The following is a 23527-nucleotide window of genomic DNA, read 5'->3' on the forward strand; positions in this document are numbered from 1 at the left end:
GTTTTCTGTGCTAAATTCTGAATTTGCAAAAGGCTGTGTGTTTATGTTATTCCATTTCACCAGTATTTGCTGAGCATCTGTGGAGCTGGGTTCTGCTGTGGGAATCACAGGGGATGTGTTAAGTGGATTCGACTGGAACTTGACCCCCAGAGGTGGGGTGGGGTGAGCCTGAGCACGCAAAGGGCTAGAAAATGGTAGAAGCCTCAAGGCTCCCAGGGTGGAGAAGAGATGACAGTGGGAGTATTGGATTCATCTCTGAGCCCCTGTACCACCTCCAACACCCTTGACAGTTTAGAGTACCTGGTGCTCTAAACTGAACAGAGGCTGAGACTTGAAGCTGGAGCAGCAGCATGTCAGCAGGGCACCTAGAGGGGACTCCATTGGAACAGACCACCAGGGGAGATGAGGCCATCTCTACTCAATCAAGGTGCCTCCAGTCTCGTGTTCTGGAAGTTGATGACATCTTTCACACAGTCTGGAACCTCTTAAGGACGGCTTTTCAGGGCCCTGAGCAGGGGCTATTCTCGTTTCTTCCAGCACAAAAATGTTCATTATCCAGATGTTTCCTTCCACATAATTCTTGGGATGGTTGTGTGGATGGTGTCATCCATAATAGCTATTGACAGGAAAGAGCCGCCTGAGAGGAATTTTGAATAGTGGCAACTTTCAGGTTCCTGGCTCTTGTGCATGGCATCCCACACACACCTTTTCCTTCCCCACTCCGCTTTAAAACAAAAGCGAAAACAGCAACAACAACAACACTTTAATAGGGTTTTATGTGCTGTAACACCAAGAAATACAAGAAGTGACGTTAGAGTTGGAAAGGCCATTAGGGTAGGAAGTGGAGACATAGTAACTGTGCCGACCGCTCACTCTGTGACTTTGGCAAGGCCCTTCAATTTTGAGTTTCCCGTTTCCCCACTTAAATGGAGTTGCCGGCTCTGTCTGCAATCAGGTGGTTACAAGAACCAAATAATGCAAAGGGTTTTGTGGACCTTGAAGTGCTATATGGAAGGAGGGAGTCTTGCTGTTAGTCCTTTTTGTTAAATTTTGGTTGACCCCTGGCAGGTGATCGCTCCTGGGCCAGGTAGGAAGTTCCACCAAGATCCTTGGGCTCATGGTGGCTTTGCTACTGTCAAGTCTCCTGAAGGAAGAATTGCAGGTCCTCTTAGGGAACTGCTATTTGGCTGCATGCCTCGTTCTTTGGGGTCAGGAGAAGGGGCAGACGGATCCCTCTGTATTGTGATAAAGATAATTCCTCATAGACTTGACTTTGAATTGATCCAGTCTTTGCAGGACCTTTGTTTCCTAAGAAGAGAAACAGACAAGCAGCTAGTCTAAGGACCACGTTCTGGACATGTGGGGAAAGGGCTGTCCATAGAGGCATGTATTAGGGTTCTCCAGAGAAACAGAGCCAATAAAATGTGTGTGTGAGAGTGAGTGTGTGTGTGTGTATGTGCATGTGCAGAGAGATTTATAAAAAAAAAAAGGATCATGTGATTATGAAAACTGCCAAGTCCCAAAATTTGTTGGTAAGTTAGTAAGCTGGAGACCCAGGAGAGCCAGTGGTTTAGTACCAGTCCAAGACTAAAGGCCTGGGAACCAGGAGAGTCAATGATGTAGTTCAAGTCTGAAGGCAGGAAAAAGGCTAATGCCCCAGCTCAAAGGCAGTCAGGCAGTAGAGTTCTCTCTGACTCAGGAGAAGGTCCACCTTTTTGTTCTATGCAGGCCTTCAACTGATTGGATGAGGCCCACCAACAACGAGGGGTGTGCAATCTGCACTATTCAGCGTACTAATTTAAATGTTGATGTCATCCAGAAACACTCAGAATAATATTTGACGAACTATCTGGGCACCCCATAGGCCAACCATGTTGACGCATAAAAAGAACCATCCCAGGCAGGAAAGCACAGCTTTGTGTATGGAAGAGAAGCTTGTCGGTGGGCAGAGTTCTTGTTGCATGTGGTGGTCGGATTTTGGAGGCATTTGCTGGAAGGTGGTCAGGATGCCAGGTCAGCGTCCAACATGCTAGTAGGATGGGTGCTCTTGACAGGTCCCCTTCCACCTTAACTTGATGGAGCCACAGCATTAGCAAGTTACAAGAACAAGAAGAAGCCGGTGTGAATATCCACTCTTTGTAGAAGCAGACTGAAAAACTCTGGAGTCAGAAAGGCCTCTGAGATCATCTGGTTCAACCCCTCTCACCTCACCTGCGAGGAATATTAGCCCTGATGGATCAGGCAGCTGGCCAAGGTCACACAGCTGGTGAGCGGGGAGCCAGGCTGGTCCCAGGCTGGCAGCCTCGTCATTGTTATCCAGAAGGCAAAGGTTGTCTCTCAGTCCCTGGGGGGATTAGTGCCTCTCTTGAAGCAGTTCCAAAGTGAAGAAGGGTGGGCAGAGCATGTGCCAAGATCTCAGCAAGTTGCTTCCGCAGGGGCAGCTGTGCTGGGCACTGGGCACATTGTCAACAGCACCCCTCAGCTTGAGGCAGTGACCCTGTGACGCCCCAGGTATACAGGTGGGGCTACTTTGGTTGGGAAGGCTGGCATGTGGTGAGGGGTACCTCAGCCCAGATGACCAGGGCCCCCAGGGTATATAGGTAGAGGGGAAGGTCCTCCCCAGTAGAGGACCCTGGCTCTACTCTAGGCAGCTGGCACCCTGCCCCCACTACCAGTTTGTAATCACTAAGCACCAGCCAGGCCGGCACCAGCAGCCTGTGTTGGCCGCCCCTCTGACTCATCTAGAATGTGCTGAATACCTCCTTGGTGGGCCACTCTCTTCCTCGTGATACCACCCCAGGCTTTCCTCCCAGGCCCCCCAACCATGATGAATCCTGTAGGGACTTGTATGTGGTCAGATAAACCTCAGGGCTAGAGGGCAGGGAGCCTGAGATTACTCCAGTGACCCTGACTGATGACCAACTGACAGCCAGAAGGAGGAAGCGACTTGCCTGGTGTCACTCAACCTTGTGGGATCCGGACAGAGCTGGAGCTGGGACTGGGCTCTTCAGTGCCTGCCTTCCTTGCTGACCTGAATGTGTCCGTGTTCTTTTGTCCCTAGTGGAGTGGAGGGAACACTGACTTGGGCTGGAAAGGCACTGTAGATAGCTGCACAGTTAAGGACATGGACTTTGGAGCCAGACTGCCTCCATCCCTTCCTCGCTTGCCCTGTGGCTGTCCATAAAATGCCAGTGTCTGTGGGGTACCACCTCATGGGGTTGTCTTGAGAGTTAAACGAGAAGCTGGATGGCATGCACTTAGCAGACTCCAGCACGCAGTGTTCCTAGAATGGTGATTACTGCACTATTGACAATTGAGTTTTTGAGATGTTGGCCCAACCACTGAGCTTGTCTGAGCTGTGGACTTGGCAGCAGTCAGGCGGGGAGGGGCCTGGCTGCACCACAGCTCCTCTGAGGTTCGCTCTGTGAGGTTCTGTGAGAGCTGCAGGTGAAGCCGCTTGATGAGCAGGGAAGCCCCCACAGGGTAAGGGGTATAGCCGTGACTGGTCTGGCGTGAAAGCCTGTCCCCTATGGCTTTACCTCATTAGAGTGTGGCCCCAGGCCTCTCTGGAGGCAGAGACCTCACCGTGCCCAGCAGACTGGAAGATCGCGTGTGTGGGGCGCTGGCCCTTCGTGCAGCTGTGGTCTGTCGATACTCAGAAGGAACAAGCTGGGACGCACATCTGCCTGTGTGTGCCGCAGCCCTGTGAAGTCCCTGCTGGGCCCTGGCTGTCTGCAGCACAGGGGCCCCGGGGATGCCCGCCCTGTCATGGTTGGCCTGAGGATGCTGATGCCACCCGTGCTAGCCCAGCCCCTGCTCCTCATCCCAGTGGATATGCCAGCATTTCCACATCTGGGGGCTGTTCACAGGAGTGTGTTTTGCTTTCTGGAGCCCTGGGCATCTTCTGCCCACTTCTTGAAAGGGTGGAGCCCTAGTTGTTTGGAAGGCCCAACCTTCAGATTATCAGTGTCTAGTTACCACATCCCCATGTGTCCTGCCAGCTTCTTAAAGGATTTTGTGTATGTGAAGCACAAACCCAATGAAGGCTCCTGGTCCACCTTTCCCAGTTTCTTGCCTTTAGTGGCTGCACCCCTAGTCCTGGCATCCCAGATCCTCCATAGCTGGCCCCACCTTCTGTGGGGGCCATTCCCTGTTTCCTTCTACCTCATGAGCATTAGGCTTAAGGCAGCAAGAACCCTGATTTTCACCTCAACATCCCCCAGCTTTCCTCTCTCCCAAACTTGGTTTATGCTTGTCCTGCCCCAGTTGCCCTTTGGACTGATGGCCTCATCGTCCTCTCCTGGAGAGCCTTCTACACCTGGGCCCACTCCTCGCTGTTTGTGACACCAGGCAGGGTCTGTTGGCATCCCTGGCCCTCAAGGTGTCTCCTTGCATCAGGACTTGAGATTCTGTGAAATGCCACCTCCTCCCTGAAGTTTTACTGAATCCTAGGGCTAGATTTCCTTTCTGCCTCCACCAAGCTGCTGGTACATGCACCACTCTAGGACGCTGGGAGCCAGGCAGAACTAGGCTTGTCCTGGCTTAGCCTCTGCTCCTGTCTGAACCTCAGTTTCTGAATTATAAAATGCAGTATAACTCTTGCCTCTCTGTTTTGAGGATGAGGAGTAATTTACTCCCAGTGCCCAGGACACAGGACAGTGCCTGGCGCAGGCAGGCGCTCACTCGTCACTGCTGTCCAACTCAGTGCTTACAGACGGTGGTGTCCCGATTCTCCTGCTAAGCCATGAGTTCCCTAGGAGGCAGGAGCCTCATCTAATGCATCTAGTGCTCAGCATCTGGCCTCAGGTCTAATGTGGCACATAGTAGGGGTTCAGTGGGTATTCGAGGAAGAAAAACAGGCACCCCACTTGCCTATGAAGTTGGATGTTGCAGTCGGCGAGGATTTAGAAAGCAGTCTCCTAAGTAGACGTGGCTCCTTTAAAGGGAGGCCCACTCGCCCCCTGCTTTTGGCCCCCAGAGCAGCAAGCTCGCCTCAGTGAATCTCCACGGGGGATGGCGCCAGAACGCAGGCCTGCAGCGGCTTAGAGGCCTCCGCACGCAAAGGCAGTCACTGGAAGATGCAGAGTGATGGTAGGGCTGATGGACACTGTGGATCATTGCAGAGCTGCACGGCAAGGTCCACGTGGCCTTTTTACTCACAATGAAAGCAATTGGTCGTCATCAGGTTTGCAGGCTTTGTCTCTCTTCTAGTACTTCAGGCCAGAGGGGCTCACGAGAAGACCCTGTCCTTGTACAGACAACCAAGGGAAGGGAGCAAACCCAGGCACCCTGACTCCAGACGTGGGCCTTTCCCTTGCCCTCAGGCTGAGCATAAAAGATCAGGCAGTACAGGTTCAGCCAGGCAGCCATAGGCCCTGCTCTGCTTCTAAGGTGACCATTGTTGTCCCACAGCCCTGCTTCCGCAGAGCCCACCCTCTGTTGGTTGGGTGTTTCTGTGCATGCCTGGAAAAGAGATGACAGAAGAACTCCAATTAGTCAGTCTCCTGGCTCCTAGACAGCTCCGGAAACTAGACTAGATAGATGAGGAGGAGGTGGGGCCTCCTGCCGTGTGACGGTTGGGGTGGCTCCAGCTCCGTCTCTGAGCTGCCCTGCCCTGCCTTGCCCTTGCCGTCCTGCAGCCCTGCTCTTCCATGCCACTCACCCTCAGCCTCTGAGGGACCCCTGAATTCAGACGTTGAAGCACCCTGGTTAGGGGGAGGATTCTTCTCCAGCAGACGTTTGAATGGTTTAGATGGGGGTAAAGTCACCTCCCTTTTGATGTGGCACCTGGAACTTGGCTGGTTTTGCCGCGTGTCTAATTAGGAAGAACCGCCTGGCACTCCTGCAGAGCTCATCACTCACTCCGTGGTGCCAGGTGTGCTTTTAACACCTCAGGGACCTGACTGCAATAGACGCCCTGGCCCCCAGAAGACCAAAAACAAGACAGACTGATTAAAAAAAAAAAAAAAAGTCAAAGTGTCTGGAAAAGGCCAGGAGAGCCCTGGTCCAGGAGTTAAGGAGCCTGGGGCCTAGTCCCTGTGACTTTCTTCCCTTCCCCTGACCTCAGTTTCCCCATCTATAAAATGGGGTGACTAGACATACATGAGACCTTCCCTGTGTGTTTCACGTTACGTACAAGAGCTGACCTAGAGTATGGCTCCTATGTGGGGGTGTCAGATTATCAAAGTGGCACTGGCCTCGGGAGTTGTGGACCCAGAAATGGCAACAGGCTCAAAGGTTGGTATTGGGACCCTCCCGTTCCCAGTGCATTTTTGGCCTGTGAGGCTTCAGTCAGCAGGCCTTCTGTGGCTCTGTGGGCAAAGACAGCCTTGGAGGAGGAAGAATCTTGGAGATGGGGCTCCAAGGAAGCCCCCAGGAGTGGTCGTTGAAATGGCAATATTCACAAAACGCCTTCTGTGCACCAGGCACTGTTCGAAACACTTGACGTATATGGATTCATTTAATCCTCGTAACATCCTTCCTCCAGTGGGTGCCGTTTTCTCCCCTCTAGAGATGAAGAAACTGAGGTAACTTGCCCCAGGTCACCTGTTGGAGCCAGGATTCAGACTAAGCAGTCTAGTGGGATCGGTGTTTTCACCCAGCACACAGTGCTGCTATGCCTGTCGGTTCACCTGGACCCAGGGCTTTGCCTCCCTCCAGGTGGTTGGCGAGGGGCAGCCCCGCTAAGTGGCAAGTGCATCATTCCAGTAATGCAGCCCTTCCTGACACCGCTGGGGCCCTGAGCCTAATCTACCTGCAACCCTGGCGTCTCGGGCACGGATCCCCGGTGGCTGCAAAGCCATGTGAGAGAGATCAGATGGCATGCCTACCACTGGCAGAATAGAGGTTTTCTGGGTCGAGAGGTAGTGGCAGGGCCTGGGAATGGAGAGCCATACAACTCTACCTAGCTTGCTACCCCATGATTAGGGAGTGGTATGGATTCCCAGACAAGCCCAGCTGGGAAAATTAGAGGTGAAGGGCCTGCAGGCCAGCGTCTATCATTTCCAGCAAGGCTCCTGCACGTCTGTGCCAGCATGTGTCCTGCCCAGCTCCTCCCTGCCCAGAGGTTCCTGGGCATCACTCCTTTACCACTCCTGGGGGTGCTGCCGTGCAGTACTTTTAAGGCCATCCAGAAACCCACTTCCATCTGCCTCCAGCATCATCTCCCACCAGGTACCTGTCAGTCCCCAGCCCTCTCGAGCAACCTCATGTACACCTTAAGCTTTTGACTCCCTGGGCCTCTGCCTTGGTTCTTCCTCTGGTACCCATTTTCGCCGCCACATCGCTGTGCTATGACCTCCTGTCTAAATTCTTTTAAGGCCCTCCCAGGTTCCCCCAATGGAAACCTGTCTCTTAGTTATCAGATTGTGGTATCAAGTCTGCTCCCATTAAGGAGGCTGAGCTGTGTCTGTCCCTGTTGGGAGCTCTGCCTTCTCCTACCAAGAGCTTCATGAAGGCCAGGACTGCATCTCATTCCTCTCTGTCTCCTCTCATACTGGGCATTCAGTAGATAGTTGGTTGGTTGGGAGGACAGGTGGATGCCAGCACAGCTGGAAAAGATGGAGGGGGGGGCACCAGAGAGGCCTGCTGATTTCCTTGGCCTCAGTTTTCCAGCGAGCAAACCCAAGCCTTTTTTTTCTATTCCTGAAGAGAAGGTAAAGAAGTAAAGAACAGGTTTCTTCTGATGTTTACCATAAGACATGTTATGTATCATTTCATTAGATGCTTATTCTTTTTTTTTTTTTTCTTTGAAACAGAGTTTTGCTCTTGTTGCGCAGGCTGGAGTGCAATAGCATGATCTTGGCTCACCACAACCTCCGCCTACCAGGTTCAAGTGATTCTTCTGCCTCAGCCTCCCGAGTAGCTAGGACTACAGGCGTGTGCCACCACACCTGGCTAATTTTTTTTCTTCTTCTATTTTTAGTAGAGACAGGGTTTCACCATGTTAGCTAGGATAGTTTCAATCTCCTGAACTCATGATCCGCCCGCCTCAGCCTCCCAAAGTGGTGGGATTACAGGTGTGAGCCACTGCACCCGGCCTACTTATCCATTTTTTTTGAGACGGAGTTTTTGCTCTTTTGCCCCGGCTGGAGTAAAGTGGCGCAATCTCAGCTCACTGCAACCTCCGCCCCCTGGGTACAAGCAATTCTCCTGCCTCAGCCTTCCCAGTAGCTGGGATTATAGGTGCCCACCACCACACCCCTCTAATTTTTGTATTTTTAGTAGAGACGGGGTTTTACCATGTTGGCCAGGCTGGTCTCGAACTCCTGTCCTCAGGTGATCCACCCCCCCTTGGCCTCCCAAAGCGCTAGGAGTACAGGCGTGAGCCACCACATCTGGCCCATCTTCTTTCAAAATACAGATTTTGAGACTCTCCATAATAAAATGTTTAGGCATACTTCATTTTATTGTGCATTGCTTCATTGTGGTTTGCAGGTATTGCATTTTTTTTTTTTTACAAAATGAAGGTTTGTGGCAACCTTCCTTCAAGTAAGTCTATCAGCATCATTTTTCCAACAGCGTGTGCTCATTTTGTGTCTCTGTGTCACATTTTGGTAATTCTCATATTTCAAACCTTTTTATTATTATAGCTGTTACGGTGACCTGTGATCAGTGATCTTTGATGTTACTGTTGTAATTGTTTTGGGGCACCACAAACTGCACCCACAGAAGATGGCAAACTTAATAAATGTTATGTGTGTTCTGACTGCTCCACTGACTGACCATTCCTTCATCTCTTCCCCTCTCCTTGGGCCTCTCTATTCTGTAAAACACAACAATGTTGAAATCAGGCCTATTAATAATTCAACAATGGCCTCTACATGTTCAAAGGAAAGGGAGAGTCACACATCTCTCACTTTAAACCAAAATCTTGGAAATAGGCCTAGTGCGGAAGTCATGTCAAAAACCGAGATCTGCCGAAAGGTAGGCTTCTTGCACCGAATAGTTAGCCAGGTTGTGGATGTAAAGGAAAAGTTGTTGAAGAAAATTAAAAGTGTCACTCCTGTGAATACACAATTGAAAAGAAAGCAAAACAGCCTTGTTGCTATTAGGGAGAGAGTTTGGTCTAGATAGAAGCTCAAACCAGCCACAAATTCCCTTAAATCAAAGCCTAATCTGGAGCAAGGCCCTAACTCTTCAATTCTGTGAAGGCTGAGAGAGTGGAGGAAGCTTCAGAAAAGCTAACAGAGGTTGATTTCTGAGGTTTAAGGAAAGAAGCCATCTCCATAACATGGAAGTGCGTGATGAAGCAGCAAGTGCTGATGTAGAAGCTGCAGCAAGTTATCCAGAAGATCTAGCTGAGGTCATCAATGAAGGTGGCTATGCAAAACAACAGATTTTCAGTGTAGACAAAGCAGCCTTCTATTGGAAGAAGATGCCATCTAGGACTTTCAGAGCCATAGGGAAGTCAATGCCTGGCTTCAAAGCTTCAAAGGACAGGCTGCCTCTCTTGTTAGGGACTAATGCAGCTGTTGATTGTAAGTTGAAGCCAGTGCTCATTTGCCATTCTGAAAAATCCTGGAGCCCTTAAGAATTATGCTAAATCTACCCTGCTCGTGCCCTGTGAATGGAACAACAAAGCCTGGATGGCAGTTCCTCTGTTTACAGCATGGTTTACTGAATATTTTAAGCCCACTTTTGAGACCAACTTTTCAGGAAAAAAAGATTCCTTTAAAGATACTACTGCTGATTGACACTGTTCTTGGTCACCCAAGAGCTCTGCTGGGGATGTACGAGGAGATGAATGTTGTTTTCATGCCTGCTAAAACAACATCCATTCTGCGGCCCATGGATCAAGGAGTAATCTCAACTTTGAAGTCTTATTATTTAAGAAATATATCTCATAAGGCTATAGCTGCCAGGTCTGATGGACCTGGGCAAAGTAAACTGAAAACCTTCTGGGGAAGATTTACTGTTCTAGAAGCCATTAAGTACATTTGTGATTCATGAAAGGGGTCAAAATAGCCACATCAACAGGAGTTTGGAAGAAGAGTCCAATCCTCACAGATGACTTTGAGGCCTTCAAGACTTCAGTGGAGGAAGTAACTGCAAATATGATGAAAATAACAAGAGAACTAGCATTAGAAGTGGAGTCTGAAGATGTAACTGAATTGCAGGAATCTTATGATCAAACTTGAAGAAATAAAGAGTTGCTTCTTATGGATGAGCAAAGACAGTTTTCTTGAGATAGAATCTATTCCTGATGAAGATGCTGGGAACATTGTTAAAATGACAACATAGGATTTAGAATAGTACATAAACTTAGTTGATGAAGCAGCAGCAGAGTTTGAAAAGATTGACTCCAATTTTGAAAGAAGTTCTGCCGTGGGTAAAATGTTATAAAACAGCCTTTCGCTAAGAGAAATCTTTCGTGAAAGGAAGAGTCAATCTATGTGGCAAATTTTATTGTCTCATTTTAAGAAATTCCCACAGCTGGGGGGAGGGGCATAAAAAAATTTCCACAGCCACCTCAGCCTTCAGGAACTACCACCCTAATCAGTCGGCAGCCGGCAACATCAAAGCAAGACCCTCCACCAGCAAAAAGATGACTCACTGAAGGCTTAGATGATTGTAAGCAGTTTTTGGCAATAAAATATTTTTAAAATTAAGGTACTACATTTTTTTAAGGCAGTGGTATTGCACATTTAATAAACTACAGTATAATATAAATATAACTTTTGTATGCATTGGAAAACCAAAAAATTTTACAGGTACCTGCCACCATGCCTGGCTAATTTTTGTATTATTAGTAGAGATGGGGTTTCGCCATGTTGGCCAGACTGGTCTCGGACTCTTGACCTCAAGTGATCTGCCCACCTTGGCCTCCCAAAGTGCTGGGGTTACAGGCATGAACCACTGCACCCAACTTTGGTGGGGGGGCCTGTTTGTTTTGTTTTGTTTTGTTTTGTTTTGTTTTGTTTTGTTTTGTTTTCAGGGAGGCACTAAGTTGGTGAATACTGGAGCAGAGTATAGCTTGTTGCTTGTGGACTGGGCAATCTTTTAAACCCCCATCACATCCTCTCAGGATTACTGCCTGCTCTCTTCCCCAGCCCTTACCTTCTCCACATTCCCATGGGCAGACCCCACCATGGCCGCAGTCTGTGGGGAGCACACCTGCCTAGCTCTCCTGGTGAATGGGCCCAGGCAAATTCTTAGGGTCCCTTTCAGTTCTTAACATTCTCTGATTCTAAAGAAAGTGCTTTAGTCTTCTTTTCTTTCTATGTATGTGGTTCTGTTTACAAACCTTTCTGCTCCAGAGGTCAACAGAAACCCCCATCCTGTTAATGTTTCTGCTTTCTGCCTAAGAGGCATGAAATTACAGACTGCCACCTAATATTAAAGGTCATTTTGCATGAATGTGTAGATGCTGATGTTCAGATAACTTGTGACTTAAAACATATGGTCACAGACTCCCTTGTGAGATCGGTCTCTGGACCCTCATGGATTGGCCCAGCTAATAAGGAAGACGGGCCTGGTAGTTAGGCAGGAGGCAGGAACATCTGGCAAGCTGACCTGGCACAAGGGCCTTCGATGTCCTGGAGCTGTTGGTGAGCCTCTCCCAGGAGAGAAGATGCTCCCAAATGGGCATTTTCTCAGGGAAAGGCAGCTGCTTCCTAAATACACGCAGCTCCTGGAAGCCCAGCCTGCTTAAAATCATATTTACTCTCTTTCATGTGCTCATCTTAATTACATTTTTTCTGCTCTAGTGTCTTTATTCATTATTTAAAACAACTTTCAAAAATAATTACGCGATAATCCCTTCTCCTCTACACAGTAGCTGTTTACCTTCCTGTATTGGGTTTTTCAGCTCTTGGTGTTGTGGATGTCTGTACTTACAACGTTGCTGTCATCACAGTGTAGATATAGGCCAAATCTGTGATGTCAGTATTTACCAATTCCCAGGCAAGGAGCAGAATTCCCTGTGGGGCCCTGCTCATATTGACGGAGACTTGTTTAAAAAGCCTGCGTTATACTTTGCCCTCCACACATAAACAATCTTGCATTTTACTTTTTAGCTTAGCATAATTTCTTGCATGGTTTCCCATGTCGCTACATAATCTTCAGATTGATCATTTTAATGGCTGCTTAATATTCCACCCAGTTAACATGCCATAATTTACTTAACTCTTCCCTATTGTTGGGGCCTTAATGAAAATTTGAATTCGCCATGTAATGTAGTGGGAGAGGCTTGTTTTAATGATTACCGTTATAACATCCCCTGCCCTAACTGCATGCCATTACTAGTCCAGCTTTGGTAAGGTGCAGATGCTTCTGGAACAATAAATCCTGCATGAGAGGTGTATGCACAAGTCCTCTGATTTAATAGCTAATCTGTTCACTGCACATGTTTCCCTTTAAGGCTGGTGTTTATGGAGAATATCTATCTCTAATGCATATTGTTTAACACTAAACTGTATGCATTTGGCATATTGTCCCAGATCCTTTATCACTACTGTCAGGGACTTTCATAAAGTATCTGGAATTTGGGGGTAAATAGTGGTTTCTGGCTGTCAGTTCTGTTTCATTTATCCCACCACATTCACTGAGTATCTCTTTGGCGTGAGAGTGAGCAAAAGCACTCCTGATTATCAGGGGCCCGACAGGAAGTACATCTGTGAATTGTTTGTGGTTCCTTTAGATTAAATGGTGAATTGCATGAAAAGTACTTCATCAACTGTGTACATGGGAGTGGTTGCTGGTCCTGCTTTTGTGAAGGAGGGTGAAGAGGAAGGTGGTTTTCCCAGGTCAGTGCCTTCTCAGCTGCCGTATCCTCAGCCCCCAGAATTCTGCAGACAGGAGGCTAGACTTCACTCCTCAGAACGGAGGAAGACGAATACAGGTGATGAGGACCCTACAAGGCAATAAGTAGCAGATTAGTTTGGTAGATTTAGTGATTTACGAAGTTGTCCACCGTACTTAAAAGTTGGTCTTCACCGTAAAGTGACAAAGTTCTACCACTCTTTTCCCTTCTCTTTTCCTGTTCCTCCCTCTGTAAAAAAAGGAAGCATCATCCTCAAAACTAATAAATGATCCGAGTTTACTCATGGGACCCAATAAAAGCTGTGTTTGCCAAAGTGTGGGACACCTTCTCATAGATGTGATATTAGGTGCCCTGAGAACTACATAGCGAGAAGGTTTTTCCCTTCTTATTCTTTCTCTTTCCAGGGAGAGAAGATTATTCATATTTGCCAGAGAAAGTGTCTGTTTGCTGATTGCATTTCCCGGTGGCTCTCCAACACTTGCAAATCTCACCTCTCAGCAGAGAAAGCAAGCCCCACGCTCAGCTTCCCAGCAGGCATCAGCACCTACCTTGCTGGTTTTTATTCATTCTGCTTTGTATCTATTTTTGGCAAAGAATAATGGCTTATGGGATGGTGATCCAAAATCTCTTTTTTAAATGAGTTTATTTTATCTAAAAAGTGAGGTGAGATAAATAAAAATGGTAAGTAACCACCCAGGTTACTACCACCCAACTGGTAGGCAGAAATGGCCCAAGTCATGAAGTCACATGACTAAATAAAGCTTGGGAAATACTAGCATAAAGTTAATTCATGTAAACACTAACGATCACAGGCACAGTATCCTTGGCTTCTGTTTCTTCGTGGCGTGTGTCCACATGAGCCGGCCTGGATCATAAAGCCCAGCCTGAAAGCAGCTCTCTTTCTCGGAAGGGCTGATGTCATTTGTGTGTGTTTTATCAGCCGCTCTTCAAGGAGCATAACTCCTGTGGCTTCTGCCATATCTTTATGCCATCAGAATTCTGATTTCGGGAAGACCTCAAGAGAGCATTGAAATAGCTCACTTACAGTCCTCACCCCTTTTGCATCAAGCCTCACCTCTGCTCCCTCACCTCCTTGGACCTGGTACTCCAGCCAACATGGACGGTGAATATACATAATGATGGAATATTAGCCTGAAAAAGGAAAGTCATACACAGGCTACAACATGGAAGAACCCTGAAAACATTATGAAACTGAATGATTCCACATTGTTCAGGATATGCCTAGACCGATCAGATTCATAGAGACAGAAAGTAGAAGGGTAATTGTGGGGGCTGGGGAGGGATAATGGGGAGAGTTAGTGTTTAATGGGTACAGGGTTTCAGTTTGGGAAGATGAAACAGTTCTAGAGATGGATGGTGCCAAAGGTTACCAATAGTGTGAATGTACCTAATGCCACTGAACTGCACGTTAATCATGGCTAAAATGGTCAATGTTGGCTGGGTGCGGTGGCTCACACCTGTAATCCCAGCACTTTGGGAGGCAGAGGCAGGGAGATCACATGAGGTCAGGAGTTCGAGGCCAGCCTAGCCAACATGGCAAAACCCCGTCTCCACTAAAAATACAAAAATTAGCCAGGTGTGGTGGTGCACATTTGTGCTCCTAGCTATTTGGGAGGCTGAGACACAAGAATCGTGTAAACCCGGGAGCCAGAGTTTGCAGTGAGCCGAGATTGTAGCACTGCACTCCAGCCTGGGTAACAGAGTAAGACTCCATCTCAAAAAATAAAATAAAATAAAAAAGTGCTCAATGTTATTATATGTATTTTACCACAATAAAAAATAAAGTAGGCAGCAAGCACGTTCTTTCCAGCCTCATCGCATTGGCTTGCCCTGGTCCTACCACCAGGAAGCCACCCCTCTCCTGCTTCCACTTGTCAGAGCTGACAGTTCAAATGCCATCTCCCTTCTCTCCTGCCCTGCCACTCCCAGGCCTTACACTGAGCCCCTTTTGCCGCCAAGGATGATGGTAATTTAGGCACATGTTGTGTCTGCTGGGAACAGTGAGGTTCCTGAAACCAACCTCCATGGTAAACCTTCCCCACATTCCCTGCTTGGGCCATGCACATAGTATCCATGATCAAACAGCAGGTCAAATTTCCCTGTTTGACTGGGAAGTGCCTGATTTTAGCATCCTAGCATCCATCCTTCCAGCCACTACTGGCCTCCCAGGACTGAGCAGCAGCCAAAATGAACACCTCCTGTCTGGGACCTCATCTAGACAGGCAGTCATCCCTCAGCCCACACCAGTGCCAGGCCTTAGCATCTTCTCTAGAAGATCAAGAGCTTGCTTTCTTTATTCAGAAGTGAAGCTGGACACTCTCTCAAATCCCTAAATAAATTCAGTCTATTTAAAAGATGGTCTGGGGGAGGTAGAAATAAAGGGAAGGGGTCACTCAGGCTTTGCAGGGGAGAAAAGTGGCCTATGGTCTCCTTGGGGAGGCTCTTGTTGGTTCTTTTAAATGAATGTGTGAGCTGGTGGGAACTGGGAACTGCATGGCCCAGTCTTTTCTTTGTACAGATGAGGACTGAAAGTCCAAAGAGGGCAAGGAACTGCCCTAGAGGGAAAGACCCCAGCCTGTCTATGAAGCAAGGGTTCAGAAGCTCTGCGTGTTCTGGGTGGGCATCAGGACACACCTGGAGCATCATGTTCACATCTGGGCTCTGCCTCTTAAGCCTGAGATTCATGAGTGGATGGAGGCAGGGCTGTCATTAGGCCTGCGAGCATGTGAGCCTTGTGAGCAAGCCTGGCCCAGGAAGAGCAGAGACGCGGCACTGGGGGTTGGTGGGGTGGGTAAAACCCAGACAGGGGTCTGTCTCTCTGTCGTTCTCACCTCCCCGCTGGCAGCTCTGAGTTTGTGGTGTTTCTGGGTGGGAATGCAGGTGAGGAAGTGCAGTATCCATTTCATCTCTGCTTCCTTCCTTTTTGCCTGCAGAATTTCAGAGGCAGGAAAGTGTCCGGTCCCAGCATAAAGGTATCCAGTTATATGACACCCCTTACGAACCTGAAGGCCAAAGTGTTGACTCAGACTCGGAGAGCACAGTCAGCCCCCGACTGCGGGAGAGCAAGCTGCCCCAGGATGACGACAGGCCCGCCGATGAGTACGACCAGCCTTGGGAGTGGAACCGGGTCACCATCCCAGCCCTGGCAGGTAAGGAGCCCTGACCCTGCTCAGGAGGCAGCTGCTGAGCCGTGCTCAGCACTCACCTTGGTCCCCACCTGCACTCAGGACAAACTCCAGGGTTGTTTAATAATCCAGTTGGGTGGTCTTTTTTCTCAGTACCCTCAAAGATGTAGGCTGCAGAGGAAAGGGAGAGGTGAGGGTAGGGAAACCAGGCCGAGGAGAAATTCTGGGTCTGGCTTCCAGGGTCTCAGTGTTCCAGCCTCCACACTTTAAAGAGAGGGCTCAGATGCTCTCATTGTCTGGCTCTGTCTTGGTCCTATTTATTGATAATACCCTAGCTCACTGAAGCCAAGAGTTCAGTTTTTGGTTTATTTATTTATTTATTTATTTATTTATTTATTTATTTATTTATTTTTGAGACAGAGTTTTGCTCTTGTTGCCCAGGCTGGAGTGCAGTGATGCGATCTCGGCTCACCGCAACCTCCATCTCCCAGGTTCAAGTGATTCTCCTGCCTCAGCCTCTCAAGCAGCTGGGATAACAGGTGCCTGCCACAATGCCCAGCTAATTTTTTTGTATTTTTAGTAGAGACGGGGTTTCACTATGTTGGCCAGGCTGCTGTCAAACTCCTGACCTCAGGTGATCCGCCCACCTCGGCCTCCCAAAGTGCTGGGATTACAGGCGTGAGCCACCACACCCGGCCTGATTTCAGTTTTCAGAAGGAACTTTCTTAGAAGCTAAGAGGAAACCAGTGTGCACAGCAGCTCCTGTTGGCCCTGAGCGGGCCCATTGATCTCACCCAGTGCTGCGAGCTGAGCTAGCCCTGCAGGGCTCACAGGGCCACTGTGTCTTCTATCCCAGCTTCAGCGTGCACACGCTCACAGAGCATAGGTGATGGACAGAGCTCAGCCCCTCCCAGATGATCCTCCCCTGGCCAAGAGCCCCTTGAGTGACTTGGGTGTCTCCTTCCTACTCAAAGGCTGGTTTTTCTAGAATCTGGGTATCTGTCACAATTCTAGAACTCCTCTCCCACAGCCCTTTTGAAAAGTGATCTTGGGCATGTGCATCATAAGTCATAAATCTAAGCTAACACCTTTTTATTCTAATCCCACTCCTTAGAATCTATGCCAAAGTTATGATAAAAAATTCAGAAGGTCGGGCGCGGTGGCTCACGCCTGTAGTCCTGGCACTTTGGGAGGCCGAGGCGGGTGGATCACCTGAGGTTGGGAGTTCGAGACCAGCCTGACCAACATGGAGAAACCCTATCTCTACTAAAAATACAAAATTAGCTAGGCGTGGTGGCACATGACTGTAATCTCAGCTACTCAGGAGGCCGAGGCAGGAGAATCGCTTGAACCTGGGAGGTGGAGGTTGCGGTGAGCCGAGATCGCACCATTGCACTCCAGCCTGGGCAACAAGAGCAAAAAATAAAAATAAAAAATAAAAAAATTCGGAAAAGGCACTGTTTATAATCATGGAAAATGGAGAGCAACCCGAATGTTCAGCAATGGGGACTGGATTTCTGTGCGTCTGTGTGGTGGAATATTGGAATGTTGTGCAGCCTCTAAAAGGTGATGTTCAGCAAGAGTTCATAATAACCTAGAGAAATGCTTATGTCTAATGTTAAGAGATGAAAAGCCAGATGCCAAACAATGTTTAGGTATCTCAGAGTTTAGGCATGTAAAAAGAGAGACAGTGAGTGACATTTAATTCCTACCACACTGACAATCATAAAGGGAAACTTCTTATCTTTAGTTTGTTTAAAATTTATTTTGCCTTAAATCTCCCCTTTTTTTGTATATAACTAGACCCTTTCTACCTTTCTAACCCCGAACAGTGAGGCCTCTACCCTGCCCTCATCCCAGGCCCCTTAATTGCTGTTCTAGCCATTCCAACACAGATTACTCACAGTTCTGTGAATATAGCATGCGCTGAGCAAATCCCATTTTTCTAGCTAAAATGCCCTTCCCTGCCTGTCTTATCTGGAACAATTCTATGCCTCCTTTGAGGCCCAGCTTAAACATTATCATCTCTCCAAGCCCTCTCTGGTACACAGCCATGCACTCCACAGGCTTCCTGCTGCCCCTATAGGTCTGTCGAGTTTCCTGCATACATCACTGGGGGAAGATTTCTCACACCACATCAGGGTTAGTTCTGTAGGTGTTGGTCTCGCCTGCCAGGCTGTGAGGTCCTCAAGGACAACCTGTCCCATCACCTTTCTGGAGCCCCAGCCCCTGGCCGAGAGCCAAAGATAAGAGTCATCCTGTGGCTGTAGGTCCTTAGTTGCCCCAGGTCTCTCCTGTGCATTTTACAGCCTCCTCTATTCCCTTGAACCAAAGGAACCCAAGGTCTGTCCCCTGGGCGTGGCTGATCAGGGGCTGTGTTTCTCTGGGCATGGGAGGAACTGGGGCCATCCAAGAGCTTACTCTTTGCAAACACGAGTTTGATTAAAGGGCTAAAAAGGCTCATGTGACAACTCTCCCAGACACCGAGGACCCACATTATAACGCAGCACCACAGGCAGGTGTGGGGACTCACCCTCCCCTGGACTGACCCCCTGTGGGCCTCTCAGGGGCTGCCCTTGCCTTTGATGGTCTAGTCTAGTCTGGCATCTTGTTACTCAAAGTGCAGTCCCTGAACCAGCAGCATTGGCCTCACCCAGTGCTGGTTAGAAATGCAGGGTCTCAGGTCCCATCCCAGGCCTATGAGTCAGAATCTGTTTTAACAAGATCCCAGGTGATCTGTGAAAGTGAAAAGCAATTCCCCTATTGGACATCATCTTTGAAGAAAACTCTCAGGCCAGAACTTGCCCACTTCTGCCCAAAGGTGGTTTTAGAACTCCTGTACATTTAGTTGTTCACAGAGGATCATAAGGTCTCAGATGGAACTGTCTCAGAATGAGTTTCTGAGCCCACAAGCATCCGTTTTGGCCTGGGTTTTGTGTGGCAGAGTTGCCATCACAGGTGTCACGGTCAGTCTGAGTTATTGGGCTGTTGATAGAAGATAGACAGAGAATCACATCCACGTCTGTGTCTCATCCGGTCACTGGCCTCTGTAGGTCCTACTCCAGGGTGGGTGCTGGCTGTGCTTTTCCCAAGCTGCTTTTGGCTCAGTTCTGCTTCCTGGGGCATAGAAGGAGGAGGGCATCTCACTCAGGAGCTGGAGGGGTCCTATGGGCACCAGCCTTCTCTTCCCGTGTCTGTGGACAGAGTCCATTAGGCGCAGCATTGGCAGGCGAGAGGCATCCTCACTGTTTACTGTCGCTGGAGGGAAAGTGGAGAGGTGAGTGGGCCACCTCTCAAGTGGTGAGGATAAGTTGAAGCAGCTCGGTTAGATTGCTGATGTGTTGCCACAGCCCCATGTGTAAAACCAGAAGTGCAGCTTCCCGGGAAGGATGGCGAGGACCCCCACCTGAGTCAGTGTTGTGTGTGCATGTGAGAGTGTACATCCATCTGCATGTGTGTGGGTGTGTATGCAAGTGTATGCACTCACACTTGAGCGAGTCGTTGGTGTGGTCAGTGAGTAAGGCAGCTTGGCTGGGCCCCATCCTTAGCATAGTACCTGTCAGAAATGCCCTGTGCAGTTTTTTCTTGGCTTTTGGGAGCTCTCTGCACTGAGTCTTTGGAGCCTGAGGTGCAGGATCCATAGCTGGAGGAAGAGCTGTATGGGGTGGAGTTGGCTGGCCAAAATCATTACCCTCTCCTTTCACCCCTTATATTTGCTGATTGTGCAGATTTGGCCTGGATGGGGAAACTTGGGCGGGGAATGGGGTCAGTGCTTTCAAATTTCCAAAGGGTGGAGAGTGTGGGGGACTCCTAAGGGACAGACCTGGGGCTGCCAAAGGGGGAGTCACAGGGATGTAGGGCCCAGGTGAAGGGTAAGAATTTTGGTTAGACCTGAATGTGTGTAATGAGCTTCCCATCACTGGGGGGTTTGCAAGCAGAAGCTTGAGCGAGGCAGGGCTCTGACAAAGAGCGTGTCCTGGGAGGTCAGTCTGCAACCAGCTCTGGGTATGCATCCAGGCTTCATTCCATCAGAGCCTCAGCGTGCTGGTCAGAGACAGGGAGAGGGGAAGATGGCTGAATTAGCTCCATCCATCTATGAAGCAAAAGTGCCTTCCAGCTTTCAAAGCACTGTCCCGAATTGCGTTCAAGAAAAGCACCTCTCAGGCACTGCCTCAGCATTCTCCACCAGAGCGCCCTTCTTGGGCAGTGTTTCTGGAAGTCAGCGCCTTCCTTCCCATCTCATCAGGCTGGGGCTGCCACCGCGGAAGGCTCGGTTATCACTTCCCAGTTGTCACGAAAACAGCTCTTAGAGTGTGTGAGGTGGCCCCAACTTCTTAGGAATGAAAGTTTCCCCTTCTCTGAGAATGGCTGACATGGAATTTAATTAAGGATTCAGAGAGTTGTTGGTGAGAAATACTTGGAGCTGTCCAAACAGCAAACCCTGGGTGTTCGTTGCCTGCTCTCCTCCAGGAAGCCGACTGTGGCCTCACCAGACCCCCACTCCCATTTGTCGGATCCCAATCCCCAGGACAATGCCCAGTCAGATTCCACCACGGGCTGCTGGCTGCAGGGAGTGGACTGCAGCTCTGCCTCCACAGAGAAGTGATGTGGCTTCCATCAAGCTGTCAGCCCCCTTCCCACCCGGCAGAGACACCAGCCTTCCAGAGCAGGCTAGACTGTGTTCCTGGCCCACTTTGAATCACCCCAGGAGTCTTTACAGCAACCAGCAAGGCCAGCAGTTAGGTCTAGAAATGGCCTTCTTGCTCTGTCCCCAACCCACCCCCACCAGATGCAGCTTGGGCCCACACGAGGCCTATGTGGCACCCTCTGCCCAATGTTGGGAAGGGGACAAGGAGCCTTGGATGATGTCATGGTGTCTGGGGGTGGTGCAGGTTGGTGTGGCAGGTCTACCTGGTTGCCAGGCTGTGTGGCACAGATTGCAAGATGGACAAATGGAACCTGAGCAGAAAGTGGCCACATAGGGAGGGGCCCACAGGCAGGGACCAAGGAGCCGGAGTGGATAGCCTGTAGAAGCAGACCTTGGTGGAGGTGGCAAAGACACCAAATCGGTGTCTTCACACCTCTGAAGGACCAGTGTGAGGACTGGGCATGAACATGTCCTGGGAGTCTCAGTTTCTCCACCTGGGAAGTAAGACCAGTAGTTCCCACTTCAGAAGGGTCTTGGTGAGATTTGATGGGTATCACATCAGGAAAGTACTGGCATTGTTGCTAGCATTTACTGAGCACTTTCTGTGTGCATTCTCTCATTCAATCCTCATAATCACCCTCTGGGAGGTTAGTTTCCTCCTTTTACAGATAAGGAAGCTAAGGTCCCATGAGAAGAAATAACTTGGCTGGGGGCCCAGCCCATGGCTGGTCAGCAGCAGAGCCGGACTTTGAACCTGTCAGCTCCAACTCCAGAGCCCCTGCCCTAACCCAGTCAAATGTCTGGCCTCTCTGGTGCTATCCAAGATGCTGCAGGAAATATGATTGGAGCTCTCATCCCCCCACAGCCCTCAAGAGGTATCGCATGCCCTTCATCTCACTTGCACTAATTTCTTCATCTCACTTGCACTAATTTCTGCGACATCTACACCAGGATATGTAACTGGGTGGTGGCTTCCCACCTGAAATGGTTCCAGTCAGGGTTTCTGTGGGGGACTGGGTTCTGGAGGTTCGTGCTTTCATTGGAGGGGGACCAGCGCCATCCCATGGGTTGGTCTTCTCCTACCACCACTCAGCACAGAGAGGGGCCCATATACCATAGAGTCCCACATACCATAGAGTCCCACTCCCTGTCCTTCTGGGGAAACTAAGGCTCAGAGTGGAGAAGGGAACAGCTGGAGACCTCATGGCAGAGCCAGTCAGGCCATACATAGAGGAATGACCAGCATTTCCTTTTAACCCAGTGAGTAAACGGCTATGTCTTTAATAATTTGCACTTGTATCTGAGAAGTAAGTAACTGCAGCTCTTGAGCTTGATAGAGGAGCCAGATGACAGGAGGGTGTGTGAAGGGCACCCCCCAGACCTTCTTGAGAAACTAAGTCATCTCATTTCGATTCACCATCTGAAGCTTTGTCTCCGTGAAAGTTACTCTTCAGGCAGTGTCCTTGGCTCAGCCAGGTCTGCCTCATAGCAAAGATAAAAGACACATGACTCAAATACTGCTCAGCATACTTATTTTGGGTACTTATCTGTCTTCCCCACTAGCTCCTTGGCAGATTTCTCTGCCCTAGAAGTTTAGGACAGTGTCTTGCATGTTGGGACCCATGGGGCAATGGGATGAGTCAGACAGTCCCAAGTTCACATGCCGGCTCCACCCTTCACCACTTCGGGACCTGAGACAGACTGTTCAGTCTCCCTGAGCCTTAGTTTACTTATCTGTAAAATGGGGATGGTCACAACTTCTCACACTGGATCTCTGTGTTGATTAAATAAAAACAAAAGATCTGAATGAAAAGACATGGTAAGCCCTAAAGATCATTTGGTGTTTTGGTTTTCAGAATTGGTTTTGGTGTTCAGAGGGGGCTTGCTGTATTACATAAAATTCAATTTAACATAAAAACCATGTTGCATAAAGAAGTACTTAGTGGCCACAGAGGACCTGTTTCCAAAGCTCATTCCCAGTTATGCCTGGCAATGGGAAGCACGGATGGTGTGGAAAGCACCACTTCTTCAGGAAACCCCATATCCCAGTTCCAGCAACAGTTCTGACGAGTCCCCTGGTTCTTCCATTCTTTACTCAGTCCCTCCCGAGGATTGGGCCACTGGTCCCCTGGGTGGGAGAGGGTCCCCGGGGCCTTCCTCCGATCCGCGCCTTCCCTATTCTAGGTCTGACATGTCTGTGGATTTCTTTTTTGCCTGGAGCAGTAAGTCTTAAACTTGCAGGCATCAGAATCACCTGGAGGAAGTGTTATACAGATTGCTGGGGTTCCACCCCCAGGGTTCCTGATTCGGTAGATCCGGGGTGAGGCATGGGAGTTTGCATTTCCAACAGGTTCCCAGGTGATGCTGATGCTGCCATCTGGGGACCCCACTTTGAGAACATAGAGGGTACAGAGTACATGCTTTGTATTAGGTGTGGGGTTGGGGTAGAGTTAGGGAGGGGAAGTCACCTCCTCCAGGAAGCTTTCCCTGACACAACCAGTTCCTTCCCCTCTGTGCTTCTACTACACCCTGTACTGGAGTACATTGGTTTATTCGGAAATAGCTAGATACGCACTAGACACTGTCAGCGTGTGGGGTGCTTACGCTATGGTATCACCCCTTAGCCAGCCTCCCTCTTGAGTTTTGACACCTTCAAAGCCTCATCAAGTGAGGCTAAAAGGGAAAGTAAGGCCCCAGGTATGTCTATTTCCTAAACAACTATGAATCATCTCAGAGCCAGCTCAACTAGCTAATTTAAAATAATCCCATTAAGGTAAGGAAAGGATGGGGAGGAACCAGGGACAGGAAATTAACATTTATTGAGCAATAATTATAAACCTGGCATAGGTTAACCCTACAGAGCCTTGCAAGGTAGGGTTCACTTCATTGTCGTCACTCAGATGACAGTACTGAAGCTCAGAGAGGGTGAGCAGCTTGCCCACAGTCACACAGCTGTGAACTTGGGCCAGT

The 23527-nt window shown here is 49.2% G+C and overlaps 1 protein-coding gene across 2 annotated transcripts in view; it reads left to right on the forward strand.

Annotated features, from left to right (window-relative positions):
- The window catches only part of SHB (SH2 domain containing adaptor protein B), a 149986-nt gene that overhangs the window by 78568 nt on the left and 47891 nt on the right, over positions 1-23527 (forward strand). For both annotated transcript variants that reach the window (XM_016960905.3, XM_054658049.2), the window contains exon 3: positions 15718-15933. In XM_016960905.3, the coding sequence (XP_016816394.1) occupies positions 15718-15933 (216 nt within the window). The remainder of the gene's footprint in view (positions 1-15717; positions 15934-23527) is intronic.

Source organism: Pan troglodytes, chromosome 11, assembly GCF_028858775.2.
Source record: "Pan troglodytes isolate AG18354 chromosome 11, NHGRI_mPanTro3-v2.0_pri, whole genome shotgun sequence".
In the NCBI taxonomy this organism is placed as follows: Eukaryota; Metazoa; Chordata; class Mammalia; order Primates; family Hominidae; genus Pan; species Pan troglodytes.